This window comes from Pteropus medius, unplaced genomic scaffold (genome assembly GCF_902729225.1).
Source record: "Pteropus medius unplaced genomic scaffold, Ma_sr-lr_union100, whole genome shotgun sequence".
Classification (NCBI taxonomy): domain Eukaryota; kingdom Metazoa; phylum Chordata; class Mammalia; order Chiroptera; family Pteropodidae; genus Pteropus; species Pteropus medius.
In genome coordinates, this window is record NW_024340699.1 from 11,166,768 (window position 1) to 11,182,675 (window position 15,908).

At 42.0% G+C, this 15,908-nt stretch overlaps 1 protein-coding gene across 2 annotated transcripts in view; it reads left to right on the forward strand.

Moving 5' to 3' along the window:
* CREBRF (CREB3 regulatory factor) overlaps window positions 1–15,908 on the forward strand; it is a 40,947-nt gene that overhangs the window by 7,073 nt on the left and 17,966 nt on the right. Inside the window, exons 1-4 of one of the 2 annotated variants that reach the window (XM_039878199.1) lie at window positions 8,591–8,732; window positions 9,395–9,593; window positions 10,790–10,915; window positions 12,337–13,423. In XM_039878199.1, the coding sequence (XP_039734133.1) occupies window positions 9,585–9,593; window positions 10,790–10,915; window positions 12,337–13,423 (1,222 nt within the window). In that variant the 5' untranslated portion in view covers window positions 8,591–8,732; window positions 9,395–9,584. Of the gene's footprint in view, window positions 1–8,590; window positions 8,733–9,394; window positions 9,594–10,789; window positions 10,916–12,336; window positions 13,424–15,908 lie in introns of those variants that run through there. The other variant, XM_039878189.1, reaches the window with a different exon arrangement.

Consider the following 15,908-nt stretch of genomic DNA (forward strand, 5'->3'; position numbering starts at 1 on the left):
GGAATATGTACCCAGTGTTGTCAGGTCTACTCTTTTTTCTCTAAGAGCATCGCATTTGATAACGGAGTTTAGAAATTTTATATGAAATTTCCAACTTAAATGCTGGTAGTTAAAATTTAACTTTTTAGAAACACTAATGTGTGGACTGACCAAAACCCAAATGGAGGCATTGATTTGTGGCTACAGTACAGTTTGAGACCTTTGCTTTAAATCTTCAGCTAATTTTGTCTTTTCTTTTAAAATGTGCATAGTCCTGGTGGAGTGAACTTGTTAGGACTGTGTTACCTTTGTTTTATACATTAGCATAATAATTTGCTGGTCGTCCAAACTCCTAAGTTAAAAATTAATGAATTACTGTAAATGGATTTTATTCTTTCCACAGATTGGAGGGATATCAGAATTCTGAATGTCTAATGGGAGGGTGGGGCCAGGTTCTTGTTCCACTTTCTTCTTCTCTGATAGCTGCTGATTCTGTTCCAAGCTGTTTTCCCAGCAGTTGGGGTAGTCACCTGCTTTGTTTGATTTATTCAGAACCCTGTTGAGACAAGTATGGCATAGATCAATATCTCTTTCTCTCTCATGCTCTCTCTGTCTGTCTGTCCCTCTCTCTCTGTCTCTGTGTGTGTGTTAGAAACCGTGTAAGGTATTACAGATGCAAAGATAAATTTTATGTAAGTCCATTTCCTTGAGTTGCCTAGAATCTATGGTGAAGCCAGTACAGTAACTAAGTATAAAAGAGGGATAAAACGTCTGTAATTGTTTGAACAATAAGAGCAGTCATCTCTCTGAAGAAGCCATTCCCCTTGAAGGTATCTGCCAGTTCTGTAGAGAGATTACTGGTTTGCAGCTTTATGAATTACTTCGTGAACCTAAAGATTCTTTTGTTGATTAAACCGGCATAATTGACATTCACCCTCATAAAGCCACGGCAAAGGCGTTAAATGACCTGTGTGCCTGCGTGTCCCTTATTCACCCTCGTTCCAAGCATTTGGGTTTTTGTGCTAATTAAGTGTGGAATTTAGACAATCTAGGATTCTGAGGTGACTTTGGGTTTATACCTTAGGTAGCAGCAACGTCCCAGGAACATCTTACACCAAGGAAGGAAGCCGAGTATAAAACCAGCCACCATTTGTTGCGTTTCTGTTTTGTGTCAGGGCTGGATACTCTACGTTATCATGAATCACAGTATCCCTGCAGAATGAGAAGAAGAATTCCTGTATTTACAAATAAAAGAAGGCAAGCGAGAATTTTGAATGAAGTTCCAAACGTCCACTTATAAAGGAAAACTTTTACTCTTGAATCTACAGTTCGCGTCTCATAGAGCAAGCCTTATAGGAGCGTTAGAGTCCAACAGGCAGCCAGCCTTTCTCAGTGTTCAAAGAAATGACTTCAGCACTATATTCACAATCTCGTCGTAGCCCTGTGCACATAACCTTTGGACCATCTGTTCTGTAGTCCGTGCTGGTGGCATAGCCCATTTCACAGATTCGGAAGGAATTTGAAGGGAATTTCAAAATTGTCTCTAGTCTGTATTCATGGTACGTTTGAAAAATGTCAAATCTGAGAAAGGACGGAGGAAATGGTCCGTCCTAAGGAAGAGCCCAGACCCTTAACAACAGGACCACAGAAGTCATTAGGGTCTGTCCCAGAGTGTCCCTTGGTGGGTGTTTCCCTGGAATCCTGCTGTGTGGCTCAAGTGTGATGGTGCCTGCACTGCTGTCTGTTTTATGCTGCTGCCTTTAATCACGCTGTTCCCTTTTTAATTTTGTAGATTTCTGCAGAACATCTCAGAAAAGGAAATGATTGTTTAAAACTCCAATCTTAACTTGAGAGACAGAGACAGAGAGAGAAAATAGCGTAACATGTATCAGTCCAGTGCCTGGATTCATTGAATGTTTTAATCTTTACTCCTTCCTCTGCCCTCTCCTCCCTAGACAAGAATTTTCTCAGATTTTTCACACTGACAAATTCAAACAGCACTCTTCCTGGATATTTAAAAGAAAATTGGGGAGTACAGTTTTAAATATTTTTACTGTATGATACTACAGTGGTTCACGATACATATTAATAAGCTGCTACAAGATACTTCGGAGCACATAAAAGATGCTCAATAAACATATTAAATGATGACTTCTTTGTAATGTCCTCTTTGTATATGAAGAACATCGCACCTCTGACTCCTTATCCAGAGGACTTGCGGTCTCGGGATTTCCCATTCACTGTCATTCAGCTTTTGTCTGTGCTGGCCAGGGCATTTTTTTGGCACTGTAATGAAATAAACATGAAATATAATGGTCATTCTCAAAGGTTTTACAATCTGGTAGCGGAGGCAAGGGGTTAGGGAGAGGAAAAATGTAAGCAAGGGCCAGAAAGGCCAGGGTCTCACTGTCGGAGGTCCTTAGTGGAGTGAAGTGGGATTGTAAGTGCCTGAAGGATTTGGGGGGAAATTTTACGATCAGATAAATATTAATGTTATATTTATAGAAGAGTAGTGGAAGATGCAGTTTGAAAGATAGTTTCATTGTGTCTGAGTATCTTGAACATTATCCAAGATGTTTGGGGGTTACTGGAAAATTATAGGCGCAGTGTTAGTATGACATGGTGGTTTAGGGAGAATAATTTATAATGGGGCATAGGAACTGGAGCATGAGGGAGAGGCTGGAGGCAGGAAGATCTGTAGGGTAAATATTGGAATGGTAAATAGAAAACGATGAGGTCCAAGTGAGGGTTGAAAAAGTGGGAAGGGCCAAGTCAAACAGAACTTCCCTTCGCCGCAAGGGAAGTTGTCAGTATATTTTTGTTAAGAGAATTGGCATGATTTAACGAAGTGAATGGGGAGGAGCGAGGAGAGTGAAGGCCGAGATCAGCATTCTGTCCCTGGATGTCTGAGAGTTTTGGTACTCTTGACAGAATAGTAACGTTTGGATGGGGAGATGGCATGTTACGTCTGAGGTCACAGGATGTGAGTGAACATGGAAGGGCGCGTGCACACGCTTGTTTAGGATGAAGGTGCCTGAGGCACGGGGAGTAAAGGTGGTCTCTGGGATGATAGGTTTGCACAGAGGCATCCATTTACCGAATGACCGCAGAGGGATCTCTTATCCTTGCTGAACTTTTTTTATTAATGTGAAAACGGTTGGACAGAGGGTAGGGGATGGTAACGTTGCTAATACTTAAACTAACTCCTTCACCACGTTGTTTCTGATACGACAGGGAAAGCAATATGCTTTGTAAACTCTAAACAACTACATGAATATAAACTAAATATTTTGTTGCCAGTGGTAATCAAGTGTGGCTGGGGTTAGAAATGTGTTCTTTGCTTATGTCTAAAACTGTCCAGTGCTCTTATTCTTGTGCTCTGAACAACTTAATCGACAGGAATCAAGGCTGCAGAAAGCCCCTACTATCGTGTAGTTGACAGTGTTCAGAAATAAAAAGTAGCTCTTCTCATTCAACTCACATTGATCCAGAAACATGCTTTAATGGTCTTATTGGTTCCCAAAGTGTTTTAACGAAGCTCCCCTGTGTCGTCTCTCCCAAAGATTAAAGTTAGGCAAAGCCTTTGGAAAGGAGTAAAATTCTGCAAGGTCTTCTTGTGTCTTCCTCCAAGACAGCATTCCAAGGAGAGAGCAGTTCTGAGATTTAGTATCTTAGCTCCACAGGAGTCTCAGTAAAATGTGGTTTTAATAACTTCGTTCAATTAATTTTTGCGGCAAACCTAATTCAACCCCCCTATTTTTTAAACACTCAAGTGTGAGGATGAAAGGAGACTGTCGCGCTGACCCAGGGACAGAGTTCCCTAGGCAGTATGGCGGAAGGGTCACAGCTGCTCATAAGGTCACGATAAGTGCTGCAGGCTAGGAAAATGCCCTTCCTCACCCCATCTGGGGAAAGATATGTCTTCTCCCTCCTTACTCTCCTCTTCGCCCTATTTTCCCTCCTTAAAGACCAGCAGCAGCAGGATTTGGAAAAATAATGCAGATCTTTTGCTAATAATTCCTGACATAAACTATAACCAGCTAGTTTAAAGCTTATTTGCCTGTTTCCTAAATTTTGGAATCAGAACTGCTGTCGAAGGGTGGAGAATAGCTATTCACCTGCAGTTCTATTCCCGGGATTTACATGACATAATAAAGAGAGAACAGCGGGCCCCACCTCTCCTGGGGTGTGTTCCTCGCATAGGCAGCCTCTGCTTCCTCAATGGTGTGGGGATTTGGGGCTCTCTGACTTCTGCTGCGCCATGAAAAATGCAGTGGCCTGATTTAGTAAGCGTTGGAAGGACCGATTAGTTCAACTTTTGCTGAGTAGTTTTCAAAAGGAGAGGAATTACTGAGTGCGACGTAAGAAGTATAGCAGAGTGGATGGAATGCATGGTGGGTGGGGCTGGGCCCTGGTCTGCTAAGGAGCCTGGGCAAACGAGTGACCTGTCTTTCTTGCCAAACGGGAGTCCCATGGGGTACACACGCGGTATAAACTTTTAAATTACCAAGTCGGCGGTCCTTCCTTTCTCCATCTTTTTCCCCTCTCCCTCCTGTCTCCCTTCCCTCTCTCCCCTTTCTTTCCTTTCTTTTAGCTTTCCTTAGGGCTTAAGCCTCGAAAAGGATTTATTTAAATTAGGGGTCGGGACAGTTACCACACCTTAGAATTGCGGATCTGGTACAGTTTAAAGACAACAGAGAGAGAACCCAAGAACTCAGCCCACATAAAAGAAACAGTGAGCGTGAACCAACCAGCAGAGATTAGGAAAGATCAAACCACGGCATATGAATTTCCTAACAGTATAAATGTGTTGGCATTTCTTAACCTCAAAAAAATGTTTAAATATTTTTCATTTTGGTAAAATAAACATAAACATTTCCACTTAAAGCATGTTAAAGTGTACAATTCAGTGACATTAATCATATAGGCAATCCCATGGAACTGTCACCACTGTCTATTTCTAGAACATTTTCATCATCCCAAATAGAAACTCTGTTCCCATTAAATACTAACTCTCCCAACCTCTGCTAACCTCTATGCTACTTTCTAGCTTTCTTAATTTGCCTAATCTGTTACGTCACATAAGTGAAATCATATGATACTTGTCCTTTTGTGTCTGGTTTATTTCACACAGCATAATGTTTTCATGGTTCATCCATGATGTAGCACGTGTCAGAATTTCATTCCTTTTCATGGCTGAATAATATTTTGTCGTATGTGTGCACCACATTTAGTTTATCCATTCATCTGCTGAGGGCCGCTAAGGTTCTTTCTACCTTTTGGCTATCGTGAATAATGCTCTTACGAACGTGGGTGTACATATATCTGTTTGAGTCCCTGCTTTCAGTTCTTTGAGGTATATATCCAGGCATGGAATTGCTGAATCATATAGTAATTATATATATGTGTGTAACTTTTCGAGGAATTGCTAAACCATTTCCCAGCTGCATCATTTTATGATTCCAACCAGCAATGCGCAAGGGTTCCAATTTTTCATATCCTCGCCAACACTTGTTATTTTCTGTTGTTGTTGGGTTTTTTTTAATAATAGCCATCCCAATGGGTGTTGTCAAAATACTTCCAACATCTACTCTGAAGAACGTTGGGTGACTTAGAAGTGCCGTTCACCATTGTGAGGAGCCGATCCTCGCCAGTTACTAAAAGAAGCAATGGCCTAAGCCAGGGCCCTGCAGAAGGGGAGCTTCAGGGATTCTGGCCATCAGATACAGTTCTGCTCATCCATGACACATTTTCCAGATGCCAACTTCTTTCTACATGTGGACTCGCAGGGATCAGCTAAAGCCCTCAGGTTCAGAAGGGGCATAGTTTAGGAGCTCTTGGATGTGTGTGAGCTGCCGAGGGCGCACCAGTCTGCTCCTGGGGTTGGCTTTTAGCATTTGGATGAATGATTTGAGCAGTCCCAGGGAGGGGCTTTTGTAAGAAGTCCTTCGTCCTTATCCTCTTACTTTACCTTTGCCTTGCCTGATGTGCACAATAAGCCTCAGGATATTTTCAAACTGAGACCCAAAAAAAAACCTAGGGAGGACCTGGCAGAAAGGGCTGTGAAAGAAATTGAAGCTCCGGTGTCTTCAAGTGGTACCACTGCTGCTCATAAATCAATCATTGCCCCATGGCATTGCTTCAGAGAGCTGGTTCTCTGTTCCAGAGTATCTGCCTGTGCCTAAGACTTGCTGTGGAGTAGTTTTGAATGAGCCCTGATACAGAAAATCTGTTGATAACTATTATTTCTGATGGAGCACAGTCTTCTCTCCCTTGACAAACAATTGGAACTGGTGAGTGGGAGCTGTGAATAAAAGTAAGTAAGGGGAAATCATTTAGCCTTTCCCATAGTTGGAGTTTTTTGTTGTTTTTTTAAGTAACACTAATCTTAAGGTCAGTTTGAAGGCAGAGTGGAGGGTTTTATTATCAAATAAATTTGGGAAATGACATCTATTCTGTTCACCTGTTGGTGATTAACAACAGGCATTCGTACCTCGCACCTTAAAATTTCCAAGAAGTTCTGCGTAAAGGCAGTATAACAGTTTTGTTTAATACTGTGTTTTCCAAACCTCGCAACCCTTTTGTTGAGTAACCATCTAACATTCTTTGGAACAAATATTCCTCAGGTCACACATTAGAAAATTAAACTATCGCTTTTTATGAACTTAAGTATCAAAGCTTTGAGTAAAATAGGAATATTCTGGAGCCCAAAGAAGTGCGAAGGCATCCTGAAAAGCAAGTTGTTAACGCCTTCCTCCTCTGTTACCTGGCCATTAAGCATTAGTGTACCCTTTGTCTGTGGCTCCCCGGAACAGGAGACAGTTTTGGAGCAGTGTATCGTTATGGAAGATTCCACGTAATGCTAATTGCTGTAGAAGCCTTAATTTTTTTCTTCCTCTTCTGGGTGGGGTATTTTGTTCTTCGTGGTTGTTTCTTAATATATGTTTGGAATGATACCAAGCATTTCTGAGAAATGGGTGCAAAACATTGGGGATGAGGTTAGTTTGTTGTGAACTTGGGTCATTAGTTTTAGAGACTGGTGGAGTTTGGTTATCAGGGAAGAATCCTGCTGCTTGGGGTGGAGTTCGCCCTCCCTCCCTCCTGTGCGCTGCTACCTGAGAGACTAGGAGAAGCAACTGAGGACCCTTAACTATCCCAGGTGAACAAGCTCAACCCTTACCGTGGTGGATGCCCTCTCTTGGGAGTGGTGTCTTTGAAACGTTCAGCCTTGCTGCCAGCGACTGTCACAGATGTTGCGTTTCTGAGCTGGACTCTCTGTGGCATTGGCAAAATATAGCTATTGATAATAATCACCTTTCAGATTTATTAACTGCATCTTAATGTCTCATTTAATACTCTATTATATATATCCGTATTATACAGTTAAGGGAGAATAATTGTAATTCCTCGATCTGGGATCTAAGGCAAAAATTTGAGTAACTTGCTCTAATTCATAAGTCTGTTTAGTCTTAATTATGGGATCAAAATTGGAATCCAGGTCTTCCGTATCTCAAGCAAGTACCCTTTTTGCTAACTGCATTGACTGAAGTTTGCTTTGAGGCTAAGTGTTTAATACAATTTAAAATAAATGCTTGTATTTGTATGGAAGTGTTACGACATAGAAAATTTGAGAGATGAGAAAAATGGGGCTTAGAAAGATTGACCTACCCAGTGTTGCGTAGTTTGCGGATGAGAGCTGTAGCTAGCATTTAGCCCTTTTTTGTCAGAGCTTCCCTATTAAACCAGGCTGTTGGTAGACCGTGTCTTTAGTGGATGCCAATACATATGTATTGAATAGAACTCAATCTCTTCTTGAGTCTTTAACTCTGTTGCTAGTAAGGGTAAGTTTCAAGTTTTAGAATATCAGACTTTTCTCCCAGATCCAGATTATAGACCAAGATTACACTGGGACACTGTCGAATGCATTACTTGAATCATATGCCTTTTGGGGGTCTGAGTAGGACTAGAGAAGGCAACCAACCTTGTTTCTCACCGGAATCAAGAGGAGTTAGGACTGAGACTACATATCAGCAGTAGGACCAAGGCATGAGGCCCCGTAAGGAGAAGCTCCACCAGAACTGGCCTTCTGTGGGAGCAGGGATGAATCCACTTAGACTGCAGCGCTGGCTTGAGATGCATAGTTAATTCTGTTTCTGGGCCCAGGCTGGGCACTCGATGATGTTTCCTGGGCTAGAACGGGAGCTCAGAATGACAACCCACCAGAGGGGAGAGCCCAGCGAAGATCCAGGAAGTACAAATGGTAGTCAGTTTATTAATCTTACTAAGTAGAACAGTGATTCAGTCTCTCGTTGACTACCTCTTATTCGTTCAACAAGAGATCTTTGAAATTAAAATAATGTGCCACTCTAACCTTCTAGCCCAAAGAATGTGTTAACTACAGAAGGCAGCTCAGCTTAAGTCGGCTCTTTACATCAGTTTGGGAAAGAACACTGAGCGAGAGCAAGGAGTTCAGTGTAGGCAGCGATTCTCAGCTATTAGGAAGGGTCAGTGTCACCTAGAGGGCTTGTTAAAACACATAACGGGGCCCCACTCCCCGAGTTTCTGCGTGAGTAGGTCTGGGCCGGGGTCCAAGCTTTTGTACTTCTAACAGCTTTCCAGGTTGATGCTGATGCTTCTGGTCCTGGGATCACATTTTGAGGACCACTGATCTATTCAAAGATGATGAAATGGGTATAGCTGTTTAGTTCCTATCGATTAAGGCCTTCACAGAAGAGGGAAAAGGGAACTAAAATGTAAGTCTCTACCACAGTCAAGACCCTGCGCCCAGTGATTGGCAATCAGTGTTTAACCCTTAGAACACTCTGCAAAGTAGTCCTTGTCCCTGTTTCCCCCTCAGCATATACATGTTTAAGACCTTACTGGAATAATTCTTACTTCAAGGACAGCTTTCACTTACAACTCAAAGGATAATGTTACATAGACTATTATGAACGTGATTTTATTTAATGTAGAGGATATGTTAAATTCCATCGTTCACTACTATATATTTGTCGTTCTTGTAGATTTGTGAGTGATATAAAATGTAGATTAATTTAGCAGTCATGATTCTCTGATAATGGAATTAAAGGCAGAGACTGTGGTTTCTCGTAAAGCGAATGGGAGCTTTACCAGTAACTATAATACATCTCTCAGATCGCAGGAAAGATGGGCCTGTGTTGATTTTTCAGGATTTTTGTTTAATGTTGCAATTGCTTATTGATCAGTCCTGTTTTAGAAGCAAATAAAGGGAGGAATGGAGACTTTCTGAATAGTTGGTGCTGAAAAAGGACCAAATCCTTAATATTGCAACCACAAGACTTACTCCTTTAAAGTATTCTTTGTTAATGTCATTTTCGAAAGGTCAACTTGTTCTTAATGGTTTTCAGTGAAGTTCCTTTGTGTTGTTGTTTGACAGATTCACACAGAATTATTTAAAAAAAAAAAAGCATTGATCCAAGCAGTTGAATTGAAGGCATTCCGGGGAAACCTGCCATTTATTGTGAAAATCATCTTTGATCTGGAAATTAAAAGTAAAGCTGGAAAGGAATTTACAAACAAGAAAAAAAAGAAGTTTGGGATCGGACTCAAAGGATCTGGGCTTGGAAATGCCTCAGGTAAATCCCACAGAGCAGGCGCGAGGTTTTTTATTTTCCCACCGCGGAAAGTCAGTACCATTGGTTCTGTAAGTGCTCTGACGCTTAACAGCTTGACATACTACCTTTTGAAGATATTTGACTTCTGATCTCAGCTGGTTTTGAATACTTGTCCTCCCTTCCACTGCTTCTTTTTCCTTCTTTGCTACGTAGGGCTCTGAAGTTTAATGAGCTTGACACAGGGAACATGATGAATGAAAAGTTGGTGGATAGATCTGCTGGCTTTATGGGGGCTAAACCAACTCCCCTGAAAATTAATATGCCACAGAAAGCCGATTTCCATCTTCTCTCTCTTCTTACTGTTTCCCAGTTGTCCCTTCCCATTCACGCCTATTGAATTTAAAAGTAAGTAAGTGGAAATGATGAGGGGCCTCAGCCTCTCCCTCGTTCATACACAGAAGCCCATACACAAGAAAGCAAAGAGGGAACTTTTATTCTTTGTCATCTTCTTTCTCCATGCAAGTTCGATTTCAGTGGATTGACTCTGGGTGCCTAGTCTTTTTGCCCTTTCTTACTTATTATAGAATGAATTTTACCCTTTTCAGGGATCAGGATTAAGGCTACTGAACTCAACTCCAAGTTCTGGTCCCACCCAGGAGATTTTTGAGTATTTGGCAGATCCTGTCTGTCTCCATTACGTGCCTGGAGGCATTTTCTGGACTAGAGATGCCCAAATTGTCTTCCAGCTTGTTTTGGGAAATAAGACATTGGACTCATTTAGGAGTACAGAGTTAGACTGACCTGCTACCTCTGTGAATCCCAGCAAATGGCAGGGAATTCTCTACTACAGGAGTCAGAACAGAGAGTGTAGTTAGAGATGGATTGAAAGAATATACAGCGCCAAATAAAAATACTCATTAGGTACTATATGCTGACTCATGGCTAAATAAGCTTGATTTTTAGAGGTTAGGGGTATTGTTAACAGTTGCCACTCTATTTCTTCTTCTGTTTTTATACAGCTTAGTTGTTTTCCTAATACAAGTCCACAGTTTAATGCTAGTTAAATCTCTTAAAAGTACTAAACAGTAGAAAAAACACAGAATTGTTCTCTGAAGATATTGTTAGTTCGTAGTCGTAGACGTGGGGTAGGGCATAGGTGTAATAAATTGGCCTTGAAGTAGACTTTAACGTCAACAATTAAAATCGCTCTCTCGCAGCCTAGTGTAAGCGGAATGGATCCGCCTTTTGGGGATGCCTTTCGAAGCCACACCTTTTCGGAACAGACTCTGATGAGCACAGATCTCTTAGCAAACAGTTCAGATCCAGATTTCATGTATGAACTGGTAAGTCACATTTTCCTGAATTCTGCTTTGATTTGGGGTAAAAGTGTTGTGGTAGAAGTTTTATTTATAAATGCCCGAAAGGAAAAAGATTGTAATTAGGCCAAATTTGATTCTCGTGACTATCAGTCTGGTAATTTTAGAAGGATGTATGGAACCCAGTGACAATAGAAGAGGAAAAGTTATCTAAATGTCTTTGTCTGGTTTTTAATGATGAGGATGAGAAGCTGTCTTTTTGAATATGCCCGAATGGCAAAGGACTTCAGCTGGAAAATTTAGGAACGATAACATTGAGCGAGGCATTTGGACCAGAGAATGTGAGACAAAAATAGCAATTCCAAGCAATATCTGAACATACTTGTCGTTTATTATTGAGGTAAATACACACTGAAGAGTCCTAAGAGAAACAGTTGAAAAACCATTGTAATCATATACAACTTAAACAACACAGAAGTATATAAAAACTGGAAAACTAAGAACACAGATTCGTTAATGACTAAAAATCGTTGTACACTTAATACAGGTGAATTTTATGCTATGTAAATTACACTTCAGTAACACTGTTAAAACACATACAAGCAAAAACAAAACAACAAAAAACCCCAAACTAATGCAAAAATGAAAACAGAACAGAAGCAAACAGGGAAACTGAAAACTTCCTCATTTCCTTCCTGAGCTTCCACCCTCCAAAGCTTCTCTCCAAGGGTAACTGCTACGGACAGACTTTTAGTACACATATGTAATCATGTGACTATTTGTAATTGGATGGCATATTTAGAAGTACAGGATTTTATAACTTTCTTTAACGTAAAAATATATGGTGAGCAGCCTTTCGTGTTAGTACATTTGGGCTTAACTGCATTCTTTTCCGTGGCTGCATAGTTATACCCACCTTTTGAAAATTGCATCTCCGCTCCTGAGGAGTACTTTATTCCCCATGCCCAAGAGTTGTTCCAAGGTCTTACAAAGATCTTACCCTTTGCTGGCCGAGTTCCAACTCTCTTCAGATTGCCCTTGGCCTCTGTATTTAAGTCCTCACTCAAGAAGACAGATCCTTCTGTGATGAAGGTAAGGTCTTCATTATTTGCTTTGGAATTGAAGCTCGTTTCTAAGGAGATCCCCAAATCCTTCTAAGTCAAAGATCAGGAAATGTAAACTTTTTTTCAGGAGGAGTGTTCATAGTAAAGTTCAAGAGCCCTTGATATTTGGATCATACCTGAGCTTCTCAAGGAACATATTTTTTTTTCCTTGCCCAAGGAAACGAGGTTATGTGGCATGGTAAAGTGTAATGTAAGTAGCCCTTATCTTAAAATAAACCAGACCAGAGGTCGAGTACGATTTATCAACTTGATATATGGCAGTGGATGGAGGTGGATGTTTCTTTCCTAAAATGCGGTGTGTAACTTCTTCTAAACCTTTCTCAGGATAGAGAGATGAACTACCAGCAGAATCCTAGAGACAACTTCCTATCTTTGGAGGACTGCAAAGACATTGAAAATCTGGAGTCTTTCACAGATGTCCTGGATAACGAGGGCGCCTTAACCTCAAACTGGGAACAGTGGGATACGTACTGTGAAGACTTAACAAAGTACACCAAACTAACCAGCTGTGACATCTGGGGAACAAAAGAAGTGGATTACTTGGGTCTTGATGACTTTTCTAGCCCTTACCAAGATGAAGAGGTCATAAGTAAAACCCCGACTTTGGCCCAGCTTAATAGCGAGGATTCCCAGTCTGTTTCTGATTCCCTTTATTACCCGGATTCACTTTTCAGTGTCAAACAGAATCCCTTGCCCTCTTCATTCCCTGGTAAAAAGATCACAAGCAGAGCAGCTGCCCCCGTGTGTTCTTCTAAGACTCTTCAGGCTGAGGTCCCTTTGTCAGACTGTGTCCAAAAAGCAAGCAAACCCACTTCAAGCACACAAATCATGGTGAAGACCAACATGTATCATCCTGAAAAGGTGAACTTTCACGTCGAATGTAAAGACTATGTCAAAAAGGCAAAAGTAAAGATCAACCCCGTGCAGCAGAGCCGGCCCTCCTTGAGCCAGGCTCACGCAGACGCCGCAAAGGAGAACACCTGCTACTGTGGGGCCGTAGCAAAGAGACCCGAGAGGAAAGGGGTGGAGCCTCTTCAGGGTCATGCCACTCCCGCCTTGCCTTTTAAAGAAACCCAGGAACTATTACTCAGCCCGCTGCCCCAGGAGGGTCCTGGGTCAATTGCAGCAGGAGAGAGTAGCAGCCTTTCTGCCAGCACATCTGTCTCAGATTCATCCCAGAAAAAAGAAGAGCACAATTACTCCCTTTTTGTGTCCGACAACTTGGGTGAACAGCCAGCCAAATGCAGTCCCGAGGAGGAGGACGACGACGACGAGGATGTCGACGACGAGGACCACGACGAAGGATTCGGCAGCGAGCACGAGCTCTCTGAGAACGAGGAGGAGGAGGAAGAGGAAGAGGATTATGAAGACGACAAGGATGATGACATCAGCGACACTTTCTCTGAACCAGGTATCGAAATGCTTGGAGTCTCACCAGACGGACCTTTCCGCTGCTGTCTGGAAAGAGAAGGTTTCGCTGCGGATGCTCTCTCTGTCTTGGTCTGGGGATTAAATGACTTAATATCTTGGCTCGGATATGCGGTTGGTTGTTTCTCTTCCCACAGCTCTAAATAATCACTTTTGCTCATGTAGTGGGTTCATATGCCGATTCCTCGAGAGCTACTTCTTAATTCGTTTTATGTTAAGTGACCTGATTTGTCACTCTCTTGAGCAGCTGTGCAAAGAGGCCAAGAATTGATTGGCTTAAAAACATTCCTATTTATGCCCATGTCCCTCTATTACAGTTGAGGTAAGTTCGGAGTCCCTAGAATGGTGAGCCAAGTGATGACGGTTTATATTACTCATGCCTGTAACCCACAAAGCCTACTTAATGAATAATGCAAAAGAGAGCTTTTTCTTTGTGTCTGCTGCATCTTTCATCCACACAGTATTTTTCCATTTAAGAAAAATGCATGCAATAATTTAATGAGCATGAAGGAGACTGCTTTATTTATATACAGTGCTTTCAAATAAAAGGGAGAAAGAAAATGAAACCTGTAGGGAACTGATTCACTCAGCATTTAGATGCCTGGGCCGTTGCTGCTGTTGGCTTGTGCAGTTTATTTATGAAAATGGTATCGCCGAGTGGCACACAGTTTAAAACGCACAAAGAAGTGGAGAGCTTCAAGTTTAAGCAGAAGTTATATTCTTCAGAGATTCTGTTGATACCGTGCCGTGTACCTAAAAAACTAAGCTATTAAAAAAAAAAAACCCTTGTAAATTGTCAAAAAAATAAAAACACCCCATCCCTTTTGTTATGACGGTTGCTGGAATTTCCAGCAGTATGAACATTGGTGTTTAAGTTTTGGGAAGGTATTGAAGACATAGTAGCTGTATTGTAGGCACTTAAGCACTGTTATTGCTGAAAGACTTCTTTACTGCAATCTTTCCGTTACACAAATGTTTGGATTTCCGTGTTCGATACGACCAAGTTGTGTGACTTGGGTGGAGTTGCAAATAGGACAGGGTACTTCAGTGCAGAGGAGAAGGGCTTTCGCCTTTTCTTCGGTTTCCTTTTGAACTCTGCGTAGTCTAGATAAAACAATTGTCTTTTCTACTTAGCAGGAAAATTTTTATCGCAACAAATGAATAAAATCTGCTTTGAGATGTTTAAGGAAAGTTGTCTTTGTAGCTCTGGTAAGTTGTTTAGTCCTATCCCAGAGGAAGATGAGAGTGCTGTCTCTCTGTGGGTGGTCCTTAGAGGCCACAGCTCAGCCCTGACGTGTCGTCCCCGCCCCCCCCCTCCCCCCCCCCCCCGCCCCAGTCCTTGTTTAGGGTTAGGACAGAAGGTTAGGACAGGAGGGTAGGGAGCGGGGAGACAGAGGAGATGGGTAATAACTAAGGGAAATGGAAAGTGTGGGGAAGGAGATGCCTTTACCAGTTGGTGCTTAAAGGACTATATAAATCAGAGAGAGTAAGTAAATCGCACCATCACCAGCCAGGCAGAACTATACTGTCTACCCCACTTCCGGTTTTAGTTTTGCTTTTCTTCGACTTTTGCCTCCAGTTTAAATTCGTCCTCGATCTTTTAAACTCAGATTCAGGTAGATAAATGTGCTGAGAGGTGAGTAGGCCCGTGAAGAGAGAGAGCACTTGCTAGACTGGCCCTCGTCTCCATTTCCTCAGCCTTTTGACTCTGATTCGGAGAGGGAACCAGTGTTACAGTTGGTGTTGTCTTGTCACGCCACGTTCTCCTGCTGCTGGCGTCGAGCACCCAACGCTGCTTTAAAATAGGGATGGATCAGCTGGCACTCGGCATGGCGAGGCTCTCCTCTTGGCACCACTTAACGATGCTAGATGGATGGCATTTAATTCACTCACTGCCAGTTGACCTGAAGCGAAACCTCTTTGGTTAGTATTACTTGGAGAATTCTCACAAACGTTAATGAATGACATTCTTTAACCACGAAATCAGCACAATTTCGTGGTTGTCATTTGAGCTTTATTCACATTTGCTAACGAAAATTTCCATTTTTCTTGAAAGAGCTAAACCAGCAACTTTAGGAATACAAAAGTGAATTCTTGGTGAGAAGCAGGAAGAAGTTCTTTGAAGCTGAAGAATGGGGATGGTTATAGTTTCTTCAGCGTGCTGGTTTTAGAGTGGGTTGATTGGTCTGATGCACGGCTGACGGTTTACAAAGGCCCTTTTGTGATGCCTTGCTCCCCTGATGCTGGTTCTTGGCAGTTTGCTACACCAGTGCCCGAGCCTACAAAGCTCCAGGAAAGGTGTAAAATGGAGTATCAGTCCCTATTCTGGACTGGCTCCCGAGTTTTAATAGAGCCTTTTCTGTGGAAAGGCTACAACTGCTGGGGTCACAAAATGACACGGTTGTAAGAGTAAGAATTGGGCCCCCAGGATGAGAGATTATTTTGTAATCCCTGCTAAACACTTTTAC